The sequence below is a fragment of the Garra rufa genome, chromosome 6, assembly GCF_049309525.1.
Source record: "Garra rufa chromosome 6, GarRuf1.0, whole genome shotgun sequence".
NCBI classification, from domain to species: domain Eukaryota; kingdom Metazoa; phylum Chordata; class Actinopteri; order Cypriniformes; family Cyprinidae; genus Garra; species Garra rufa.
In genome coordinates, this window is record NC_133366.1 from 37,888,012 (window position 1) to 37,910,261 (window position 22,250).

A 22,250-nucleotide genomic window follows, 5' to 3' on the forward strand; every position below is an offset into this window, starting at 1 on the left:
GGAAGACCCAGCCATGACCCATCTTTAATGCTGTGACTGAGGGAAGGAGGTTTTTGCCTAATATGTCACAATACATGGCCCCGTTCATCCTCTCCTTAATACAGTGCAGTCATCCTGTCCCCTGTGCAGAAAAACACCCCCAGAGCATGATGCTTCCAGCCCCATGCTTCACTGTAGGTATGGTATTATTGGGATGATACTCATCATTCTTCTTCCTCCAGACACAGCGAACGGAGTTAAGACCAAAAAGTTCTACTTTGGTCTCATCTGACCACCGGACTTTCTCCCATGACTCCTCTGGATCATCCAGATGGTCCCTGGCAAACTTCAGACGGGCCTGGACATGGGCTGACTTAAGCAGGGGAACCTTCCGTGCGATGCAAGATTTTAAACCATGACGTCTTAGTGTATTACCGATAGTAGCCTTGGAAACGATGGTCCCAGCTCTCTTCACGGCATTGACCAGCTCCTCCTGTGTAGTTCTGGGCTCATTCTTCACCATTCTCAGCATCATTGATACCCCACGAGGACAGATCTTCCGTGGGGCCCCAGTCTGAGGGACATTGACAGTCATCATTAGCCTCTTCCATTTTCTGATAATTGCTCCAACAGTTGTTCTTTTTTTCACCAAGCTGCTTGGCAGTTGCCCCGTAGCCCTTTCCAGCTTTGTGAAGGTCTACAATTTTGTCTCTTGTGTCTTTTGTTTTGCGTATGTTGCTACTTAGACTTTGGCTGATTGTGGGGTGCACAGGTGTCTTTATGACAGCTAACGACCTCAAACAGGTGCTACTAATTTAGAATCATGAGCAGAGTGTAGCTGGACTATTTAAAAGCAAAATAACAGGTCTTTGAGGGTCAGAAATCTGGCTGATAAGCAAGTGATCAAATACTTATTTGACACAGTAATTCACAAATAAATAGTTAAAAAAATCACACAGTGCGATTTCCGGATATATATTTTTAGATTCTGTCTCTCACAGTGTCAATGCACCTAAAGTGTAGACCCCTCCATGATTTCTAAGTAAGAGAACTTGCAAATACTTATTGACCTCACTATATATATATATATATATATACATACATGGTTTATGTTTATGTATTTTATAGTTATGTGTTGTTAGGTGTTTGAAGGAAGAACATTCCTGTCAGGTCTTTACAGATCACATCATTTCCAGCCGCAGCCCCACCCTTGTGCCTATTTGGCATGTTACAAGAAGCGCATAGCATTATTCAAGGTAACAGTTACATAAACTGATGGTATCTGTCCAAGACACAGATAATTTTTTTTCTGTGTTCATTTATCTTATCTGTGTAATGTGTTTAAAACCTAATTCATGTTCTTTAGTTAGTGACTACTAGAGGTGCTACATATGACTAATATGATGTCTCATCAATAAACATATGTAATAGTTTATATTTATTCCCAAGCCCCAAAAAAAAACTAAATCACAACATAACACGACAATGACCTGTTCTTGTTTTAGGCTTTTCATTGTAGTGACCAGAATTTCTACATTCCAGGTAACACAAAGACTAAAAGCTTTCCATTTCCTCCAAAAGCTTGTTTTTTAACACGTATTTTCAGTTTGACTTCCATAGAGTTTTTCTTAAAGACAGTTATGGTTTCAGATTCTATTTTGTTGAGTCATATCATAGTCACTCACGTTTAAGCCGGTCCAACAGAGAGAGAGCAACAAGGCTGCAGATGTGTAAGTTTCAATTGAGCGATTTATGAGCTCTCTGTTAACCAAATCATCATTCTGAAAATCATAAATTACAAAAGCAATCATAAAACTGACATAATGGAATGCATTGAACAAAGGCTTTTATTATTAAAGGTGTCAATCTGTAATTAGTAAAAAGGTGATGTTCTTAAATCACACATTATTAAAAAAAACATCAATAACCATGATAAAATATCAATAATTCAAATTAAAATGATCCCTGAAGGATGTGACACTAAAGACTGGAGTAATGGATGCTGAAAATTCAGATTTGACAACAGCTGAAAACAGTATAAGTATTTAAGACTGTTAGAAAAAAAATAATTCACAGTGTTAATGGTTTACTGTACTTTTGATCAAACAAATTCAGCTTGATTAGCCACTTTCACAAGCATTAAAAACAATCTTAAATCAACCAAAATTTGATTTGTAGTGTATATATAAGTTCTATCAAATTATATCTAAATACAGATTAAAGCAATTTTGAGAGTTGTTTTATATACATTATGTACATTAATTTGCCTAGTTAAACCTATATTTCATTTTTTTTATTTTACATAATTTAAATGTATCTGTTCTAATTTATCCAAATTCTGCATTTAGAAAATTAAAATTTTGACTTTTCACAATGAGGACAACTAAGGGACTCACATGCAACTATTACACAAGTTTTAAATTCTCACTGATGCTCCAGAAGGAAACAATGCATTAAGAGCCAGGGGGTGAAAACTTTTGGCAATTTAAAGGTGCCATCGAATGGAAAACTGTATTTACCTTGGCATAGTTGAATAATAACAGTTCAGTACATGGACATGACATACCGCAAGTCTTAAACACCATTGTTTCCTCCTTTTTATATAAATAGTGTTTGCAAAAGACCACTGAAAAATAGGTCAATCCTAACATAACACAGACTATTATGCAATAATCATGATCGGTAACAGCTACGCCCCTAACATTTGCATAGCCCAGTCATCAGATGATCTCCAGATAGGCTATTGTGAAAAAACAAAGCGAGGACAGTAGCGAAAATGGCAGATCACAGGAATAAATGTTATGTTCCTGGTTGTGCAGGAGAAGTTAAGTGAAGGGATGGGTTGGTGTTTATACTCAGAAAGGCAAGGAAAACAAATAATGCATTTTAATAAAATACAAGAGCCACTGAAGGGACATAGTTAGCTTCTTGCTAGCACTAGCTTATGACATTGCAGTACATAAAATTTCACTTACCACATAAACAGAGTAAGGAGTCAAATGTAATTTAAATGTATCTGTTCTAATTTATATAAATTCTTCATTCAGAAAATTTTAATTTTGACTTTAAGTTTTCTGACAACTGTCATTTCAAACTGCTTTTGTAAGACATGGTTTAGATGGTTTAGATGTTTTTGCCTGGATCAAAACCAAAATGCAAAACAAATTTCTTCGGAACAGAAAGGAATCAAATGAAACTAGACTAATCAGTGTGACACCACACCCTGAGATTTTTGCATAAACTAGGTGTGGTGTCTGATAACAAGAAATAGAGCTCGTTAGGACAACAACCCCAAAGCGATGTGCACAAACTAGTTCTTAAAGCATTCCATACCACTCCTCCTAATAAAAAATGACATTTGCCTGTGCTCGTTTTGCATCATTTACTTGCACTTTCAGTTTTTGTGTCAATATAAGCTCTACACAAGAAGCTGACTTAGTGAAGCTTTTGAGAATGAACAACCCATTTACTGAGGAAAAAGATTTATGAGGCGTTTCAAACAACATATATGTGTGGAGTGGTCAAAAATATGCATTGATATAACATTAGGTCTTTCATCTGTCTTTTGCCAAGAACCCTTTGTGTCATTGTTGCTGCAGAAACAACAGATGAGCATTTGGGGCTGGAACCAATGAACGCTGAATTGCATCAGACACAGGAGAATAGAAAAACACATAGAATGATAGACAAAGCGAAGGAAATTAGGAGAAAAGGGAGGGATGGGTCACCCAATGGGTCACTTGCCACATTTCGGATGTGACCTCAATGTCCTGAACAGCCATGCAGTGTTTTTTTGGACTACAGGGTCTTCCCAGGATAGGCTGAAATAAGACTAGGGAGGTTTGGGTGTGTTTAAGAGCAAAGCTGGTGTGTGTGTGTGTGTGTGTGTGTGTGTGTGTGTGTGTGTGTGTGTGTGTGTGTGTGTGTGTGTGTGTGTGTGTGTGTGTGTGTGTGTGTGTGTGTGTGTGTGTGTGTTCAGATGCTGTCCTGGGCTATACATTTCCTCTGAACACATGGAGCTTAGGCAGGGCAGATTGTTTCCTGACCATCCCATATGAGTGTGCAATTCTCTTTACATTTTTATGCTGGAAACAAATATGAATTCATTTTGATAAATAGTTAGAGGTGTTTTTCTATTACTATTGCTCATTTCTTATTAAGGGGAGACACTGCAGGCAAAAATGCTGTTTTTTTCATGGACCTGTCAAGTTTGAAATTTTGGGCTTTTTGGTTTTTCATCAAGTGTTTTTTCAGGCTGGTGGAAAGAAAACATCTAAAATACACTGTTAAGTGTTTCTTTTATATCTGTTTGTGTCAATAGATTTCAAATTACAATACATATTTTTTTAAACTTTTTCTCCTACACTGAGCCATAAATCTCCACTTCAGTAACATTTTCACACACAGCAAACTTTACATTTTTATTACTGTCTACATCCTAAATGTTTTATACAGTTATATACAATATACAACTATAGTGTTTTCTGTCTGATCTATGTTTTTTCTGAATTATGGAGTGACAAAATCAGATATCCAAAATCCCCTCTGAAAAAGATTTGACTCTAATGTGTCAAAAAAATCAAACAAGATGTTTGAAACTGACTTCACCCAGTGTTTAGATTTTTGTACAAGAAATGTATGCAAATTAGCGCATATTTCATTAAATAATGCTTCATTTGCATATTTAAACCTAACATTTTAGAAAACTTGTAATACAAAAAAATGTTTGCAATTATCAATGCAATCAATCAACTGGGTAAGTAAGGTCATAACTATTAGTTAATTTTTTTGGCCTATTCACCTGCAGTGTCTTGCCTTAAGGAATCAATACATTGATAATTATACAAGTTTTCTAAAATGTTAGGTTTAAATATGCAAATGAGGCATTATTTGATGAAATATGTGCTAAGTCATTTAGGCTACATAAATTTCTAGTACAATTATCTAAATACTGGATGAATTCATTTTCAAAATTCTTGTTTAGTTTTTTGTCATATTAGAGTCAAAAGTTTTTACAGAGGGAATTTCGGGTATCGAGAGAAACAGAGAAAACACTATATTTTTTTTTACAATTTTGGGGGAATAAAATGTAAAAAATCAAGCAAATTATATATGAACAAATCCCTCTGTGAAAAACCTTCAGGATATAGACAGGAATAAAAATGTAAAGTTTGATGTGTATAAGTGCTATTGAAGTGGAGAATTATGGCTCAGTGTCTCAAAAACTCATTTTGAGAAAATGGCCTTTATATGTATTGTAATTGAAATCTATTGACACAAATAGATAAAGTGCTATAAAAGAAACACTTAACAGTGTCTTTTGGATATTTTCTTTCCACTAGTCTGAAAAAACACTTTATGAAAATGCAAAAAGCCGAAAATCTCAAACTTGACAGGTGCATGAAAATACAGCATTTTTGTCCCAAGTGTGATTGATCCCCCTTAGGGCTCAGAATTGTGAGCTTCACAGAATTGCAAGGTTATACCACTGACTCTATAACTCGCAACTACAAGATTATATCACACAATTCTGAGAAAAAAGTCTGAATTGTGAGATTTAAGTTTGCAATTGCCAGAAAAAAACATCATAAATGTGATATATAAATGTGCAATACTCACTAATTTCTCAGAGTTATAAAGTCAGAATTGCGGCATATAAAATCGAAATTGTCAGAATAAAGAACAAAAAACAATGAACGTCTCGCAAATGCAAGTTTGTATCTCACAATTCTTTTTTTATCATAATTGTGAGATATAAACTCACAATTCTGAGAAAGAAGTCAGAATTGTGAGTTTTATATCTTGCAATTCTGAGAAATGAATTGAAATGAAACGTGCAATTCTCACTTCATTTCTCAGAATTGAGTTATAAAGTCAGAAAAGTGGGACATAAACTCACAATTGTCAGAATAAAGATCAATAAAGTCAGAATTGTGACTCGCAAATGCGAGTTTGTACCACGCCATTTTTTTCTCAGAATTGTGAGTTTGTCCCTTAATTGTTTCTCAGAATTGCGAGTTTATATCGCTGAATTTATAACTTGAAAAAAAGTCAGAATTAGGAGATGTAAACTCACAATTGTGAAAAAAGTCAGAACTGTGAAATTTAAACTCACAATTGCCAGAAAGAAAACATCACAATTGTGAGTTATAAAGTCAGAATAGAGGGATATAAACTTGCAGTTGCCAGAATAAAGTCCAATGAAGTCAGGTTTGCAACTCGCAAATGCAAGTTTGTATCTCACATTTGTCTCACAACTGTAACTTGCAAATGCCAGTTTGAAACACACAATTCCAATAAGAAACGTCACAATTGAGACAACCTCACAATTCTGAAAAAAAGTCAGAATTTTAAGTTTTGCAGAATTTTGAGTTTATATAATTGACTTTATAACTCACAATTGTGAGATATAAACTGTCAATATTGACTTCATTTCTCAGAATTGTGAATTATAGAGTCAGAATAGCAGAAATAAACTTGCAGTTGTCAGAATAAAGAACAATAAAGTCACAACTGCAACCTGTTTGTATCTCCCATTTGTAACTCGCAACTGCAAGTTCGTATCACGCAATTCCGATTAAAAAAAGTAATATTGGGAGCTGTAAGCTCGTAATTCTGAGACAAAAGTAACAATTGCGAAAAATGTTCTTAGAATTACTAGTTTATATCACGCAATTCTGAGAAAAAAAGTCAGAATTGGGACATGTAAACTCGCAATTATGAAAAAAAAATCTGAACTGAGAAATTAAAATTCACAGTTACCCGAAAAAGAAAAAAAAACGTCAGAATTGTGAGATATAAACTCTAAATTTTGACTTATTTTCTCATAATTGTGATTTATAAAGTGAGAATAGCAGGATATAAACTTGCAATTGTCAGAATCAAGAACATTAAAGTCTGAATTGCAACTCACACATGCAAGTTTTGTATCTTGCATTTGTAACCCACAAATTTTGAAAGTTAGAATTGTGAGATTTAAACTCACAATTGCCATAAAAACATCAGAATTGTGATAAAAAGTTGCAATTACTTTTTTATAATACTGCATAGAGTCTTCACTGTGTAAATTAAATACAGATTTGTTTGATAACAAATCGTCCTAGCTGCAAAGCAGCACCCTGACTTTTTTCTCAGAATTGAATGATATAAACTAGAGATTTTACAGATTTTTACTAATTTACTTTTATTGAAATTTTAAAAGTGATTCAGGTGACAGTAGTGAGAGATCAGACAATTTTCACAGCTGCATAGCAGCGCTCTAGCAGCCAATCAGACCACTGTCTCAAATGCATTGCATAACACTGGCAACCAAATGTATGTTTACTTGCCATCATATTGAGAAGATGGCTTTTTACAAGTGTAAACACATTTTGTTCAGTAAAAGAAAAAAACAGAGACAGGCGTGGCAAAACTACAAATCTCTTAATATTGCCAAGAGGAAAAGTAGGTGTGAGAAGAAAGTAAAGGAAGTTGAACAACAGAATGATGGCTTTGCCAACAACTAGTCTGATGCCTCTTTTATGAAAAGATGTGTAGATAAAAAAAAAAGCATTTGAGGCATTACACAAAACAACAGAGCTAGAGTGAAATTAAAGACAGGTGAGAAAGCGAGAGTGGGAGGATGTGTGCGTGTGTGCACTAGCGCACTTTGTTCTGAATTTTAGATGTTTAAACTGAGCTTAACTGGAAAACTCAGGCACTTAGCAACAAACTCAGACAGTTCATGACAGCTGAGGAACAGGCTCTACAGCACTTCACCAGAGAAAGACAGTCTTAGTTTACATGATTGTGAAACATAAAAAAATGGGGAAAAATAAATACAATTATATTGCTATACTCATGTTTAACATAAGAGCAGTTTTTAAACCAACGTATAAAACAGTCCAGATAAGTGATTTCCATGCTTTTGGAACAAGATCTAAACATGCACCTGTTATTAAGTAACGTGTATGCCTGCTGTCTTTTGGCTTTGATCATAGTTAGTGGATTAAAATCTTGTGGGCTATTGCACACCACACAGATTTCACTGATTCCAGGGCTTAAATTAAAACACACTGTATTTGCACATGGTTTCAGAAATGTTTGATGACTGATGAATGTTGTGTAGCAGTTAAGCAATCAATAAGACCTATGCGTAACAACATCTATTTCTTTCTTCAATAGGTTTAAGTTATTAATAGCCTACAACAGGATTTTTTAAAGCTTATTTTGGCTCAGGACCCAAATAAAAGCCAATATGCAATTTTTTTAAAGTCTACCAATTTATCTCATGTCTAAAAGGATTTTACTTTATGTAGCCTACATTAAAATTCGTTTTTCCATTTTAAAATTAAAATTAAAGATTTGAACATACACTCTAAAACGTTGAATTTAAATTATATCACTTTGTTTTCTGCTTATCCTTATTTATAACTGTATTAATTCCCAACTATTTTCAAACAGCAAGTATCTTTAAAAATATCCATACTTGTGTGTAAAAATAAAACCCAAAAATGAAAATTCTGTCATCATTTACTTACCCTCAAGTTGTGACCCTCACATGCACACCTTCCATCCAATAAAGTGCAATAAGCTTGTGTTTTGTTAGTTTTGATAATAAATAAAGTCTCAGATTTCAAATTCTGTCTATTTTATTATAGCATTCGAACAATATGCCGTTTTGGCGATGTTTAATGTGGAGTGACAGATTATAGCGCCCCAGTTCAGTTCAACTGAAGAGAAGTGGCAACGCAGCGCGCACGTTAACTGATCATTTCCTTGCTTTAAAACCAGTTTCAGCACGCAATAAACATGAATAAACACACGAAGCTATGTTAAAATAAAGAGTACAACCTACCGAAATCCGTATCCTTTCTCATGTAAACGCTCAATCAGAAAGACGTCAGTATAACAGCTTGGAAACAATGTCATGTAACGTCACATTTACCTCAGGAAAAACTCTTTGGTTAGTCAGCTCGAAAGGAGCATTTAGCTAAATATGAACAATATAACATATTTATTATAAATTCTCCTGTTTACGTGTATGTTTGAATAAATCCGTCAAGTTTTTAGCCACCAAAATGTTATATATAAAAAAAACCGAATTGGAGTAGAAATATAATTATGTAATTGTAACTTTACTATTATAAAAATTTCACTGAGTGTACTTTAAGTGTTTGTATACCCTCAATATTATATAATGTAGCACCAGCTGACTCTCTTGTATATTTACAGCCTCAGTTGAGAAATATTTCCTTGAGAAAATTTGGCATGTACTGTCCCTGCTGAAAAAAAAAACAGCTAAAACCAGCTTAGGCTGGTTGGCTGGTCTTAGCTGGTTTAAGCTGGAAGTAGCTGGTTTAAGCTGGTCTCCCAGCCTGGCCAGGCTGGTCAGGCTGGTTTTAGCTGGTGGTTTCCCAGCCTGACCAGGCTGGAAAAATGGCCAAAACCCCTCTAAAACCAGCCTGCCTCCCAGCTATGACCAGCTAAAACCAGCCAACCAGCCTAGGCTGGTTTTAGCTGTTTTTTTCAGCAGGGGTCTCAAATATATACAAAACAATTATTATTGACTCAAATTGCAAGCTTGTGAATCAGAATCGAATTAAACTGTAAAATTTGTCAAAACCCAGTCCTACAGACCAGAGTCTCCAAGTGCAGAGTGATATTTTGTCCTTCTACTGGCATTATTATCAGCACAAAAACTGTGTGGCGAGAGCTTCATGAAATGGGTTTTCTTGTCCAAGCAGTTGCATACAGGTCTCATATAACAATGCCAAGCGTTAGATGGAGTGATATAAGCAGACCACCACTGGACTCTGGAGCAGTGAAAACATGTTCTGTGGAGTTACAAGCACGCTTCTATGTTTGGCAGTCTGGGTTTGGCAGATACCAGGAGAACATTACCTGCTTGACTGCACTGTACCAACTATAAAGTTTGGTGAAGGAGGAATAATGGCATGGGGCTGTTTTTCAAGGGTTGGGCAAGGCCCCATACTTCCAGTGAAGGGAAATTTTAATGCTTCAGCATACCAAAACATTCAGTTCAGTGCAAAACTTTGTGGGAACATTTCCTTTCTTTATTGCAGAATGATTAAATAAGGTCTACGACAGGGGCATCCAAACTCGTTTCTGGAGGGCCAGTGTCCTGCAGAGTTTAGCTCCAACTTGCCTCAACACACCTGCCTGTATCTTTTCTAGTGATCTTGAAGACCTTGATTAGCTTGTTCAGGTGTGTTTAATTGGGTTTGGAGCTAAACTCTGCAGGACAGTGGCCCTCCATGACTGAGCCTGGACAACCTTGGTCTATGAAGACAAAGTTCAGGGATGGGCAACTTCCATCCTGGAGGACCACTGTCCTCCAACTTCAGCTCCAACCCAATCAAACACACTTGAACAAGCTAATCAAGGTCTTCAAGATCACTAGAAAGATACAGGCAGGTTTGTTTGATAAGGGTTGAAGCTAAACTCAAGGACAGTGGCCCTCCAGGACCGAAGTTACCCATCACTGACATAGTTGGATGAGCTTGGTGTGGAAGAACTTGATTGGCCTTCACAGAGCCCTGACCTCAACCCCATTGAACACCTTTGGGATGAACTGGAAAGGAGTTTGGGAGTGCTCTACTGGAAGAATGGATAAAAATTCGACACTTGACTGGCAAGACGGCCGCGAGCGGAAACTCACAGTGAAAGAGAGTTGTTCAAAACCTTTCTTTTTAGTAAACTGTGTGTACACAAACAATGTTCTCAATGCTCGAGTTCATGTGTAGAGACCCAGGCGATACTTCGAGCAAAGTGTCATGGTGTGTCGAGCCTTCTTAGTGTTGTAAAAATATTGATTTTGATGCGCTCAAATTTATGCCCCTAGTACTCCCATTCACCGGCCACTGACCACAAAACTAAATCACGGTCAATCTCAAAAACGGCTCGTTTGTCGTAATTATGCTTTTAGATATATGTTTGTCTTGTTTACAATAAAAAAACAGCCCAGGTTGCATTTTGGCAATAGTTATCCTGTAAGTCTGATTCAACAGAGCATTTCATTACGCAAACACACCCACCCACACACACCTGAAGTGAAACTAACTCTGCATATCAAGTAAATCAACGTAACTCACATCAATTTAAAATATTTTTAATGCATACAATAAGAATGATATTCTCAATAAAAACCGATAAAAATAAAGCACTTCATCAAGAATGATGTTTTAACGGTGTCCCTGTCTTTCCAACACTGAGAAACACAAATGGAATTCTCCAGAAAAGCACAAAAGGTCAAAGGGGAAAGACACATTGTCACGCAAATGATGCAAGATGATCCGTTTCTTTCCTCATACACAAGAAACCCTTTACTAATGCATTTCCACCTGTCAAAATATTTCACAAATAAAAAAGGTGACAACTCCTGAACGTGCGTTTAAAACAGACACTCGCATACAGTGTGTTCAGGCACATCCAAACACAACTGAGCACCCAACACGTGCGGTTTGTCACGGAGTAAATCCTGAAATAAAATCAGATCTTTGGTTCATTGAGTACCATATCAACAGCAGTGCAGCCAAGTAGCTAAAATGCCATTAGTGAAGATCTCAAAATCCAAATGAACAAACTGGTGGATACAGTGCTTATGTGTGAAGTTCTGCATTTGTGTGTAACAATGAAAGGGACTGAATAATGTTTAAATGTTATTTCGGGAAAGTGTGAGCGAGGATTTTCTGGGTGATCTGAGGAAATCAGCAGCATTTGGTCTGAATCTCAGATAAAAATAAGTATAAAATGCTTCTCAGTTTATCGAAATACACTCAAATTTGAGCTTGTCTTTGGTTTCTGTCAGAACAGAAGATTGTGCAGGTATACAGTGTACTGGAGGGTTGTTTCTTATAGTTTATATTGCACTGGAATACAACGGTAGAGTTTCACATACATACATGCTCACACACAAACATTCACACAGGGTGCAAACAATACGCTGCACAGCAAGAGTGCATATATCCGTAGCCTTTCAGCGGGCTGTTCAGTGCTTACCGGGGAACTGTCAATCTGTTGTCTGAATGCCGATCAAATCTACCTTAGAGGCCATGTTGGGGTCAATGCCATGTTAACAACACCAGAACGACAGCAGGGAGTGTAAAAAGGAGTGTCTAATAAAAATGTTGATCCAAAACGTCTCAGTCCAGAAAGTAAACGTCAGTCCACAAAAGCTGTAGGAACCAGAAAGAGAGGCAATTCTTTTGAGCTATTTAATGTTTTGATCTTTTAGGTTGTTTGATCAGTTCTGGCGAGATACTCTCAAAGACACTTTTAGTTTCAGCTCTTCAAGAAGATCTAAGGTGAAGGATCTTCAGTGCCCTGAAAACCTACCTGTCCACCTCCACTAAGCTGGCTTGTCTAAAGGATGACAGAGCCCTTGTAGATGCTTACAGGAGGAGCTTGATTGCTGATCTGGTGATGACAGTTGAGTGTTTATAAAGACTAAGCTCTGTATCCTCACTGACACAGTTATTGGTTGTTGCTTGTGAGGTTTTCCTGGTCAGGGCAAGGGCTGTTTATGCCCAGACTGCTGTGAAGATCTTGGAGTTTGGATACAGTCTGCTGTAGCTCTGTCCGTTCATGCTGGAGAGTCTTTACCTCCGACTGTAGCTCAGCCTCTCGATTGACCAGGCCGTCCACACGATTCTCCAGCCATCTGATCTTGGCGTGGGCAACCTGATGGAAGACGATAATGACTTGTTTTCTCTAAGTCAGATGCAATGTAAAAAATAAAGCCTAAAATATTCCAAAATTCTTGCAATGAATAATTCACACTATATTTGATACTGAATTTAAATAATCGAAAAAACAATTCTAAACAAATATAACAATATAGCTGCAAGCAGCGATTACCGGGGTTCAAGCGCTTTAAGGCATTTAAGCACATATGAAAAAAGACATTATGTAGCAAGCCTATTTTAGAAAATGTAGGTTATTTACCATAAAAAAATACTACGACTTTAATGTTTATGGCTGTTATAGCGTCAACTGTGGTCCGACCTTCTTAGAACTTTGAATGCTTGTTTAGAATCACTTGTCGCATTACCAGGCTTCGTGAAGTTTTAAGTTTTCCTTTAGGCTTTATAAGATTTTGGGCATATTTTGGATCAACCCCTTTTCTAAAAAAAAACTTGTTATAGCTTCCCAAAGGGTAAATTCCAACATTTATTTGATAATTATTGACCTAGAGAGTCCAGAGATTGATTGTACTCCAGTGTTTTAACATACTGAGTGAAAACCCTAGGACTAGTTCGCAAAAGTAGTTTTTTTTACATTTTCCCAATCATTTAACAAACTATTTGATTGACAGCTGAGGTTCTAGAGGCAAAGTTGTCCAGAATGAGAAGTTCTTTCATATGATACAAATATCACGTTTATGTGCAAAAAAAAAACCAAACAAACAAAACAAAAAAACCTATGCACAATGATTTACATCTTTGAAAAATGTGATATTGCCCCCAAATGGCCAATTTCTCACATGACCTTTGGGGCCATTAATCAAACAGGCCCACCGAGTTTCACCCTCTGTTAACCATGTCTGATGCTCAAACATCAAAGGCCAATGGCGGCCATGTTTTTTATGAGACAAGCAAATGTACCAAGAACGTGCACAACGATTTTCATGTTGTAAGGGCAAATGGTTGTGTAGGCCATTAGTTTTTATGTTTTCCCTATTTATAGCGCCACCGAGTGGCCAAGTTCCAAAATTTTTGTCCTGCGACCTCAGATTGAGCTCTTACATAAGTGTTCTGAGTTTGGCAAAGATGTCTCTTTCTCATTTTACTATAAGTGGCCCTGCTTCCTTTCAAATGTTTTGGCGTCCCTTTGCGACAGTTGTTTTTATTATTATTGGTATTCGCTCCCCAGAGAATCTTTCTGCACTGGTTTGGTTCCTATTGGGTGAAAAACATAGGATTATTTTGTTTTTCAAAAAATCCAAACTACCTGATAATTTTGCCAGTCCAATCATGAGGCATGCGTTTTGTCCAGCAGATTTCAACAACATAAGACATTTGAGCCTGTGACTGACGGTTTAGGAGTTATAAGTGATTTCGAACTTTGATGGCTGTAGCGCTCCCCTCAGGCCAATTGGGGCAAGCCTTGATGACGTAGTCGTTGGTGTGAGTACTACCAAGTTTCAAGTCTCTACAACTTACTGTTTGGTCTGCATGATCAGTTTTATGTGGAGATTGCTGAGGTGTGATCATTCTAACAATTACAATAGGGTTTCACGTGCTTGAACCCCTAAATACTAAAAAAGACAGCCGGGTCCTGTGTCAGAAGCACCACACGCATGCGTTGTGGTAATTTTGTGAAGGCACGTCAAAAACTGACATGGAATTGTTGAATAAAGTCACTATTTTTGTTTTCTTTGTACACAAAACGTATTCTCGTAGCTTCAAAAACTTAGGGTTGAAGCACAAATGTCAAATGGACTATTTTAACTTTGTCCTTACTGTGTTGCTGTCTATTAGGGCTGCAACAACGAATCGATAAAATCGATAAAAATCGATTACTAAAAGCGTTGGCAACGAATTTCATAATCGATTCGTTGTGTCGCGCGACGCAGAGACATTTGGTTGTTATTATATATATTTAAAAAAAATTGAGCGCAGTGCGGAGTGGACACATTCGGTCTCTCTCCCGCACTGATGCCAGCAGAGTTCGGCACCTCATAAGCTGTGTTTCCATCCAAAAATGCGAATTTAACTTATGCGCAAAACTGGAACATTTGAGCATAAAGCACCGTTTCTACATTATATATATATATGCTGCCCCGATTTATATCAAACATGTTTGATATTTAAGCCTACTTTGGCAGCCAATGCTGCCAATGCTCGATCGCAAAACAGCTGCTGTACGGGTCGTTGGATAGTGGAGATGGAGAAAACTACTTCTATAGTTTTTGTAACACTGTCTGTCTGTATAATGTGTCGAAAACATACCACAACCGTAAGGAGAAAGAGGAGCTCTGCTGAGGTGAAATCGTCTCAGTTTTGAATAGGGCTGTGACGGTGGCACGTCGTTTTTTATATATAGCCTACACTTCAGTCAGCTAACAAGCAGCCTAAAAACGCTAAAATAAATCAAAGAAATAATATATTTAATTAAGAAAGTAGCCTAAGAATATTATATAGGTTATTAAACAAACATTCCTTGTAAAAATGTCCGACAGCTCATCAATTTTTGGCCGACTGACTTTCCAGTCCGACTGTCTTTTTTTCTCTTTCTCTTCCTCATTACACAGCTGCTGATTTTAATAGCAAAGTGATTACATTTATTTTCGTTCCTTTAGTTTATAAAGTTAATTTAGAGATATATTTGGAACACTTTTTGTTTGTTAAATTCAAGTTTTTGTTTTTTAAAGTTATACCTAGCAAACAGCGGCAGACAGATCAAAAGCCTGCTTAATTCATCGCGATTTAAATTAAAATCCATTGATATAAAAAACTTAAAACATATCACAATATTAGTTTAATCATTCAATCAATATTAGTTTAATCAAAAAATATAATTCCAAAGTTTGTGCGGAGAGAAGCGCGCTTTGCAGCGCATGGAGACGCCAGTGCAATGTGGAATTTCTTTTTTGCTCATAAAGGTAAGAGTAATTTACCACCGGGCCGGAACTGTAAAGGGTCTACCTTAGTTTGTGTGTACTAACAGTATCAACAAAATGTGCTCTTAAAGAAAACAAACAGAATACGCTTGATATCTTTGGTTTAAACAGGAGCGCTTCACAATAATTAACCGTAACCCAGGTAATTGCCTCACAAACACAATATCTATAGAAAGCTTTAAATTATTATTTTACTATAAAACGAAATAATTAAAATCGAAAACAAAACTCTTTCATTAGCTAATCCATAAAGATGCATTAGGCATTAATGAGCAGATGGCAGGATCGTCAATTTCATCTTTGCAACACTGAATCAGAAAATACTAGTTTATTAATAAGTAATTCGAATATTTTCTTAATTTTTGCCTTGACACATTCATGGTAATTACTTTTGCTGGGGCTTTGAGGCCAGTTTTGCATGCATTTGAATGCGGAACTCTTCCAGCTGGTCCCTGCTGATGGCAGGACACTAAACACCGCCATGGCAGAATGAATGTAGCAGAAAGTTAGTCAAGTTATCCCGTTCCAGCTTGCAAAGTCACATGACTTTTTTAATGCGCACTGAGGATTTTAATTTGAGAGGCTTCTTGATGGGAAATGCAGCATGTACACCACAGCAATCCGCTGTCTTGACGGATAGTAATTTTAGTTTATTTAGTCTATATATTTGGCAGATGTAAAGCATACATGTGTATGTTTTTTGTGTTAGTCCATTTTTATTTTATTATTATTATTATTATTATTATTATAACAGTTCAAGGAGCAACATGTTCGTGCACTTTCTAAAGATTTTAGTTCTGTTTTTGAATAAAGGGTTGTAAATCCCTTTTTTTTTTTTTATCCGATTCATCGATTAATCGAAAAAATAATCGACAGATTAATCGATTATTAAAATAATCGTTAGTTGCAGCCCTACTGTCTATGCAGGGTCAGAAAGCTCTCGGATTTCATTAAAAATATCTTAATTTGTGTACCGAAGATGATGAAGGTCTTACAGGTGTGGAATGACACAAGGGTAATTAATGAGAGAATTTTCATTTTTGGGGTGAACTAACCCTTTGCTGTCAAATGATTAATCGTGATTACTCAAAAATAAAAGTTATTGTTCAAATAATATATATATATATATATATACGGGGGTTGGACAATGAAACTGAAACACTGACCAATATAATGTTGGAGGTTTCATGGCTATATTTTTGCAGCCTGGTGGCTAATCTTCACTGATTGCACATTCCACCAGTAAGAACAGGTGTGAAGGTTGACTATGTGCACCCAATGGTTCAGACATTGTACTCTGAAGGTGGTGCCATGTATCAGGATGATAATGCACCAGTACACACAGCAAGACAGGTGACAGAGTGGTTTGATGAACATGAAAGTGAAGTTGGACATCTCCCATGGCCTGCATAGTCACCAGATCTGAATATTATTGTGCCACTTTGGGGTGTTTTGGAGGAGCGAGTCAGATAACATTTTCCTACACCAGTATCATGTAGTGACCTGACCCCTGATCTGCAAGAGGAGAATGGCTCAAAATGCCTTTGGCTACTGTGCAGGACTTGTTTTTGTCATTCCAAAGACGAAATGCTCTATTGGCCACAAAAGGAGGCCCAACACCATACTAACTGTGGTCTAAAACCAGGTGTTTCAGTTTCATTGTCCAACCCCTATATATATATATATATATATATATATATATATATGTACTGTGTATATTTCTTATGTATATATAAATACACACACATACACATAATTTCACAGTTTATATTTAGAAAATATTTACATGTATTTACATGTATATATTTTTATTTATATAATTAATATTATGTATACATATATTTAATATATAAACAACATATTTTTCTTAAATATATCCATGTGTGTGTGTATTTATATATACACAATAAATATACACAGTACACACACACACACACACACACACATATATATATATATATATATATATATATATTATTTGAACAAAAACTTTTATTTTGGATGTGATTAATCACGATTAATCATTTGACAGCACTAGCAAATATATAAATGATTCTGCTTGTGTTAATATACCCCACCTGAAGCTCCTCTAGGAGGTCTAAGTTTTGCTGTCGAAGGCTTCCATTGGTCTTCTCCAACTGGGCCACTCGCTGTGACTGGCTGAGAGTGGAGGGACCATCCAAAAGCTCGTCCTGAAGAACATGATATTCCACCTCATAGGCTTGCAGCTGCTTACTGATATCCATCTCAGACACCTACACAGAGACAAGTACAAATATACAAGATGAGAATGTCAAAGCTGGGCAAGTCAAAGCGTGTTTCTTTTTGTGTGTGTGCATTCAAACTTTTGTTTGTAAGATGAGAGGAAGAGGGGGGTCTAAATTTTTTTTTTTACTAATGAATGATCATACAGCATCCAAAAATAACAAAACAAAAACATATGCCTTTGTGTCTTGGAGCTCCTCATAACTTGTGTCTTGATTTATAGAGTTTCATAAAAAGTAGAAGGTGCTCACACATACTTCCTTGACATCAAAATAGAAACATCTTCAATGAAACTGCTATCTTAGTGATCCTATAAAGGAGTCACTCATGACAAACTACTAGCGCACACACTTCTCTCTGGCCTGATTTTTAAACAATTCAAAAATTGTCATATCTACTTGACGGCAAGATATTCAACGAATAAGGCTCACATCCAAAATAAAAATCTGTTTAAGAGCTTTTTGTGTAAACATGTGAACAATGAGGATGTGTATATTTTTCTTATTTTGCCTAAAAATCTTTTTTTTTTTTTCATTTAATATTGGCCTTTATAAGCTACAGAAGATATTTACATGTTTGCCAGAAGTTAATGCATTGTGTTTCCTTCTAAAGCATTAGTGAGTATTTAAACCTTCTGTAATAGTTGCATGAGTCCCTCAGTTGTCCTCAGTGTGAAAAGACAGATCTCAAAATCATATAGTCATTTTTGGTAGGGGTTCAAATACACAAAAATGCTGAAAAACCACAGAATTTGTGGGACCTAAAGGGTTTTTCTGAACAACAGCAGGCAGTTTAACTGTTCAGGACAAACAAAGGACTCATGATCATTAAAAACAAACACAGTATTAAGAATCAAGTGTATGTAAACTTTTGAACAGGGTCATTTTGATAAATTCTTTTTTTTCTTTTTTTTTGATAAATTATTATTTCCTTCTGTGGACTATGTTTATTTATGTGAAATATCTTATTCAGGTCAGTAATAAATAAAACATAACATGCATTTTGTATTATCCTTCCTATTTTGGTAAAATAATTACAATTTTGCAGACTCTGCAAGGTGTATGTAAACTTTTGACCTCAACTGTAGTATGTAAACAAACTTTTATTCTGAATGTGATTAATTGCGATTAAATTGATTTGACAGCACTACTTTGAAGGTGTACTCCCATAAGTATTTTGCTGAGATAAGAGCAAAGAAGAGTCACTAAAGTGATACTTGCTTATGCTTATCGCACTTGTTCATGTCATTACTCTTGCTGTATGCAAATTATTTTCTTTCTGCTAAATTTCTTAATTGTACATAGTTGGGCATCATTTAAAATCTTCAAAAGATGGGAGAGAACTTGTGTTTCTTTCATGAAACACTTTTCAACGTCTCAAACATAAAACACACATACATGCACAGACACACACTGAGCAACACCCATACTTTACTAACTCCATCTATTATTTGTGCCGAGCTCATGATGAAACTAGTACTTATGCAAAACCACATATGAAGATGAACACAGGACACACCCGAGCACGGGTATGCGTTGATTGTGTAGGGATAGACACACGTATATTGCTGTCACCACAAAAGCACAAATAGTATCCACACCCAAATGTGCCACTGCCTTGACACTTAGCACAAGTGAAAGTGCCTATGTGTATATGAAAATCAGATGTCTTTTTGGAATGCAGGTATGGTGCAGATATGCACACTAACACTGAAACAGATATTACCTGATTGATTGTCTTTTCCATTTGCACAAGGCCGAGATTGGGTAAAGTTGTTTTGATGAACTCGACAATTGATTCAAGATTGTCGTGCTGGAGAATCAGAGGCTTGTGGCTACCAAGAAGACTTAAAGCCACCTTGAAGATGACCTCTGAACCCTGAAGAAACAGCATGTCTGGAAGATAGAAAATCAATAAATACTTTTCAGTTTACTTCAAGGAATACATTTTAAGAACATTTGACTTCAATACTGGACAGTTACTGTACAGTCGTGGCTAAAAGTTTTGAGAATGACACAAATATTAGTTTTCACAAAGTTTGCTGCTAAACTGCTTTTAGATCTTTGTTTCAGTGGTTTCTGTGATGTACTGAAAGATAATTACAAGCACTTCATACGTTTCAAAGGCTTTTATCGACAATTACATGACATTTATGCAAAGAGTCAGTATTTGCAGTGTTGGCCCTTCTTTTTCAGGACCTCTGCAATTCGACTGGGCATGCTCTCAATCAACTTCTGGGCCAAATCCTGACTGATAGCAACCCATTCTTTCATAATCACTTCTTGGAGTTTGTCAGAATTAGTGGGTTTTTGTTTGTCCACCCGCCTCTAGAGGATTGACCACAAGTTCTCAATGGGATTAAGATCTAGGGAGTTTCCAGGCCATGGACCCAAAATTTCAACGTTTTGGTCCCCGAGCCACTTAGTTATCACTTTTGCCTTATGGCACGGTGCTCCATCATGCTGGAAAATGCATTGTTCTTCACCAAACTGTTGTTGGATTGTTGGAAGAAGTTGCTGTTGGAGGGTGTTTTGGTACCATTCTTTATTCATGGCTGTGTTTTTGGGCAAAATTGTGAGTGAGCCCACTCCCTTGGATGAGAAGCAACCCCAAACATGAATGGTCTAAAGATGCTTTACTGTTGGCATGACACAGGACTGATGGTAGCGCTCACCTTTTCTTCTCCGGACAAGCCTTTTTCCAGATGCCCCAAACAATCAGAAAGAGAATATCGGAGAATATCGGCTTCATCGGAGAATATGACTTTGCCCCAGTCCTCAGCAGTCCATTCGCCATACTTTTTGCAGAAGATCAATCTGTCCCTGATGTTTTTTTTTTGGAGAGAAGTGGCTTCTTTGCTGTCCTTCTTGACACCAGGCCATCTTCCAAAAGTCTTGGCCTCACTGTGCGTGCAGATGCACTCACACCTGCCTGCTGCCATTCCTGAGCAAGCTCTGCACTGGTGGCACTCCGATCCCGCAGCTGAATCCTCTTTAGGAGACGATCCTGGCGCTTGCTGGACTTTCTTGGAGAGCCCTGAAGCCTTCTTAACAAGAATTGAACCATATTTCTTGAAGTTCTTGATGATCCTATAAATTGTTGATTTAGGTGCAATCTTAGTAGCCACAATATCCTTGCCTGTGAAGCCATTTTTATGCAACGCAATGATGGCTGCACGCGTTTCTTTGCAGGTCACCATGGTTAACAATGGAAGAACAATGATTTTAAGCATCACCCTCCTTTTAACATGTCAAGTCTGCCATTCTAACCCAATCAGCCTGACATAATGATCTCCAGCCTTGTGCTCGTCAACATTCTCACCTGAGTTAACAAGACGATTACTGAAATGATCTCACCTCAAGTCCTTTAATACAGCAATGAAATGCAGTGGAAAGTTTTTTTTCGGGATTTAGTTAATTTTCATGGCAAAGAAGGACTATGCAATTCATCTGATCACTCTTCGTAACATTCTGGAGTATATGCAAATTGCTATTATAAAACTTAAGCAGCAACATTTCCAATTTGCAATATTTATGTAATTCTCAAAACTTTTGGCCACGACTGTATATAACACAAATATTATTTATGAAGTTCAATAGTCTATTAACAGCATACTTGATAACAACAAATTTATTATGGTTAAACCGATATTAAAATTCTGCCAGAGAACAACGAAATGGTAATTATTAACAATGTATATAATAATATGATGTTATGGCATATAAGCAATAAATTGTCAATATTAAAAAGGTTTCAAATGTTGTCTAAATAAAAATATTAACTTTAAAACCATTTTTTAAACTGCTTTACAGATTTTAAATTATTACATTTTATTAAATATATATAATAATAGTTAATTGATGTTATGGCATATAAGCGATAAACTGTCAATATTAAAATGGTTTAAAATGTCTAAATAAAAAGATTTACTCTAAAATCCACAATTATTTAAATTGCTATAAAGACTTTAAATTATTTGATTTTGTTAAACAAATATAATAACAGTTAATTGAATTTATGGCATATAAGCAATACATTGTCAAAATTAAAAAGGTTTAAAATGTTGTCTAAATAAAAAGATTTACTAAAAAAACACAATTATTTAAATAGCTATAAAGATTTTAAATTATTTGATTTTATTAAATATATAAAATAATAGTTACTTGATGTTATGGCATATAAGCAATACACTGTCAATATTAAAAAGATTTAAAATGTTGTCTAAATAAAAAAAACTCTAAAAAACAAAAATATTTAATTTTTAAGATTTTAAATTATTTGACTTATTTAAATTAAAAAAAGTCGTGACATATTGTCAAGTATGGTCACCCATACTCGAAATTGGTCCTCTGCATTTAACCCATCCAAGTGCACACACACAGAG

At 36.1% G+C, this 22,250-nt stretch overlaps 1 protein-coding gene across 4 annotated transcripts in view; it reads right to left on the reverse strand.

Annotated features, from left to right (window-relative positions):
* Positions 1-11,073: 11,073 nt before the first annotated feature.
* The window catches only part of tbc1d1 (TBC1 (tre-2/USP6, BUB2, cdc16) domain family, member 1), an 88,008-nt gene continuing 76,831 nt past the window's right edge, over positions 11,074-22,250 (reverse strand). For all 4 annotated transcript variants that reach the window (XM_073842827.1, XM_073842824.1, XM_073842825.1 and 1 more), the window contains 3 exons: positions 19,592-19,761; positions 17,680-17,856; positions 11,074-12,660 (listed from right to left, as the gene is read on the reverse strand). In XM_073842827.1, the coding sequence (XP_073698928.1) occupies positions 12,454-12,660; positions 17,680-17,856; positions 19,592-19,761 (554 nt within the window). In that variant the 3' untranslated portion in view covers positions 11,074-12,453. The remainder of the gene's footprint in view (positions 12,661-17,679; positions 17,857-19,591; positions 19,762-22,250) is intronic.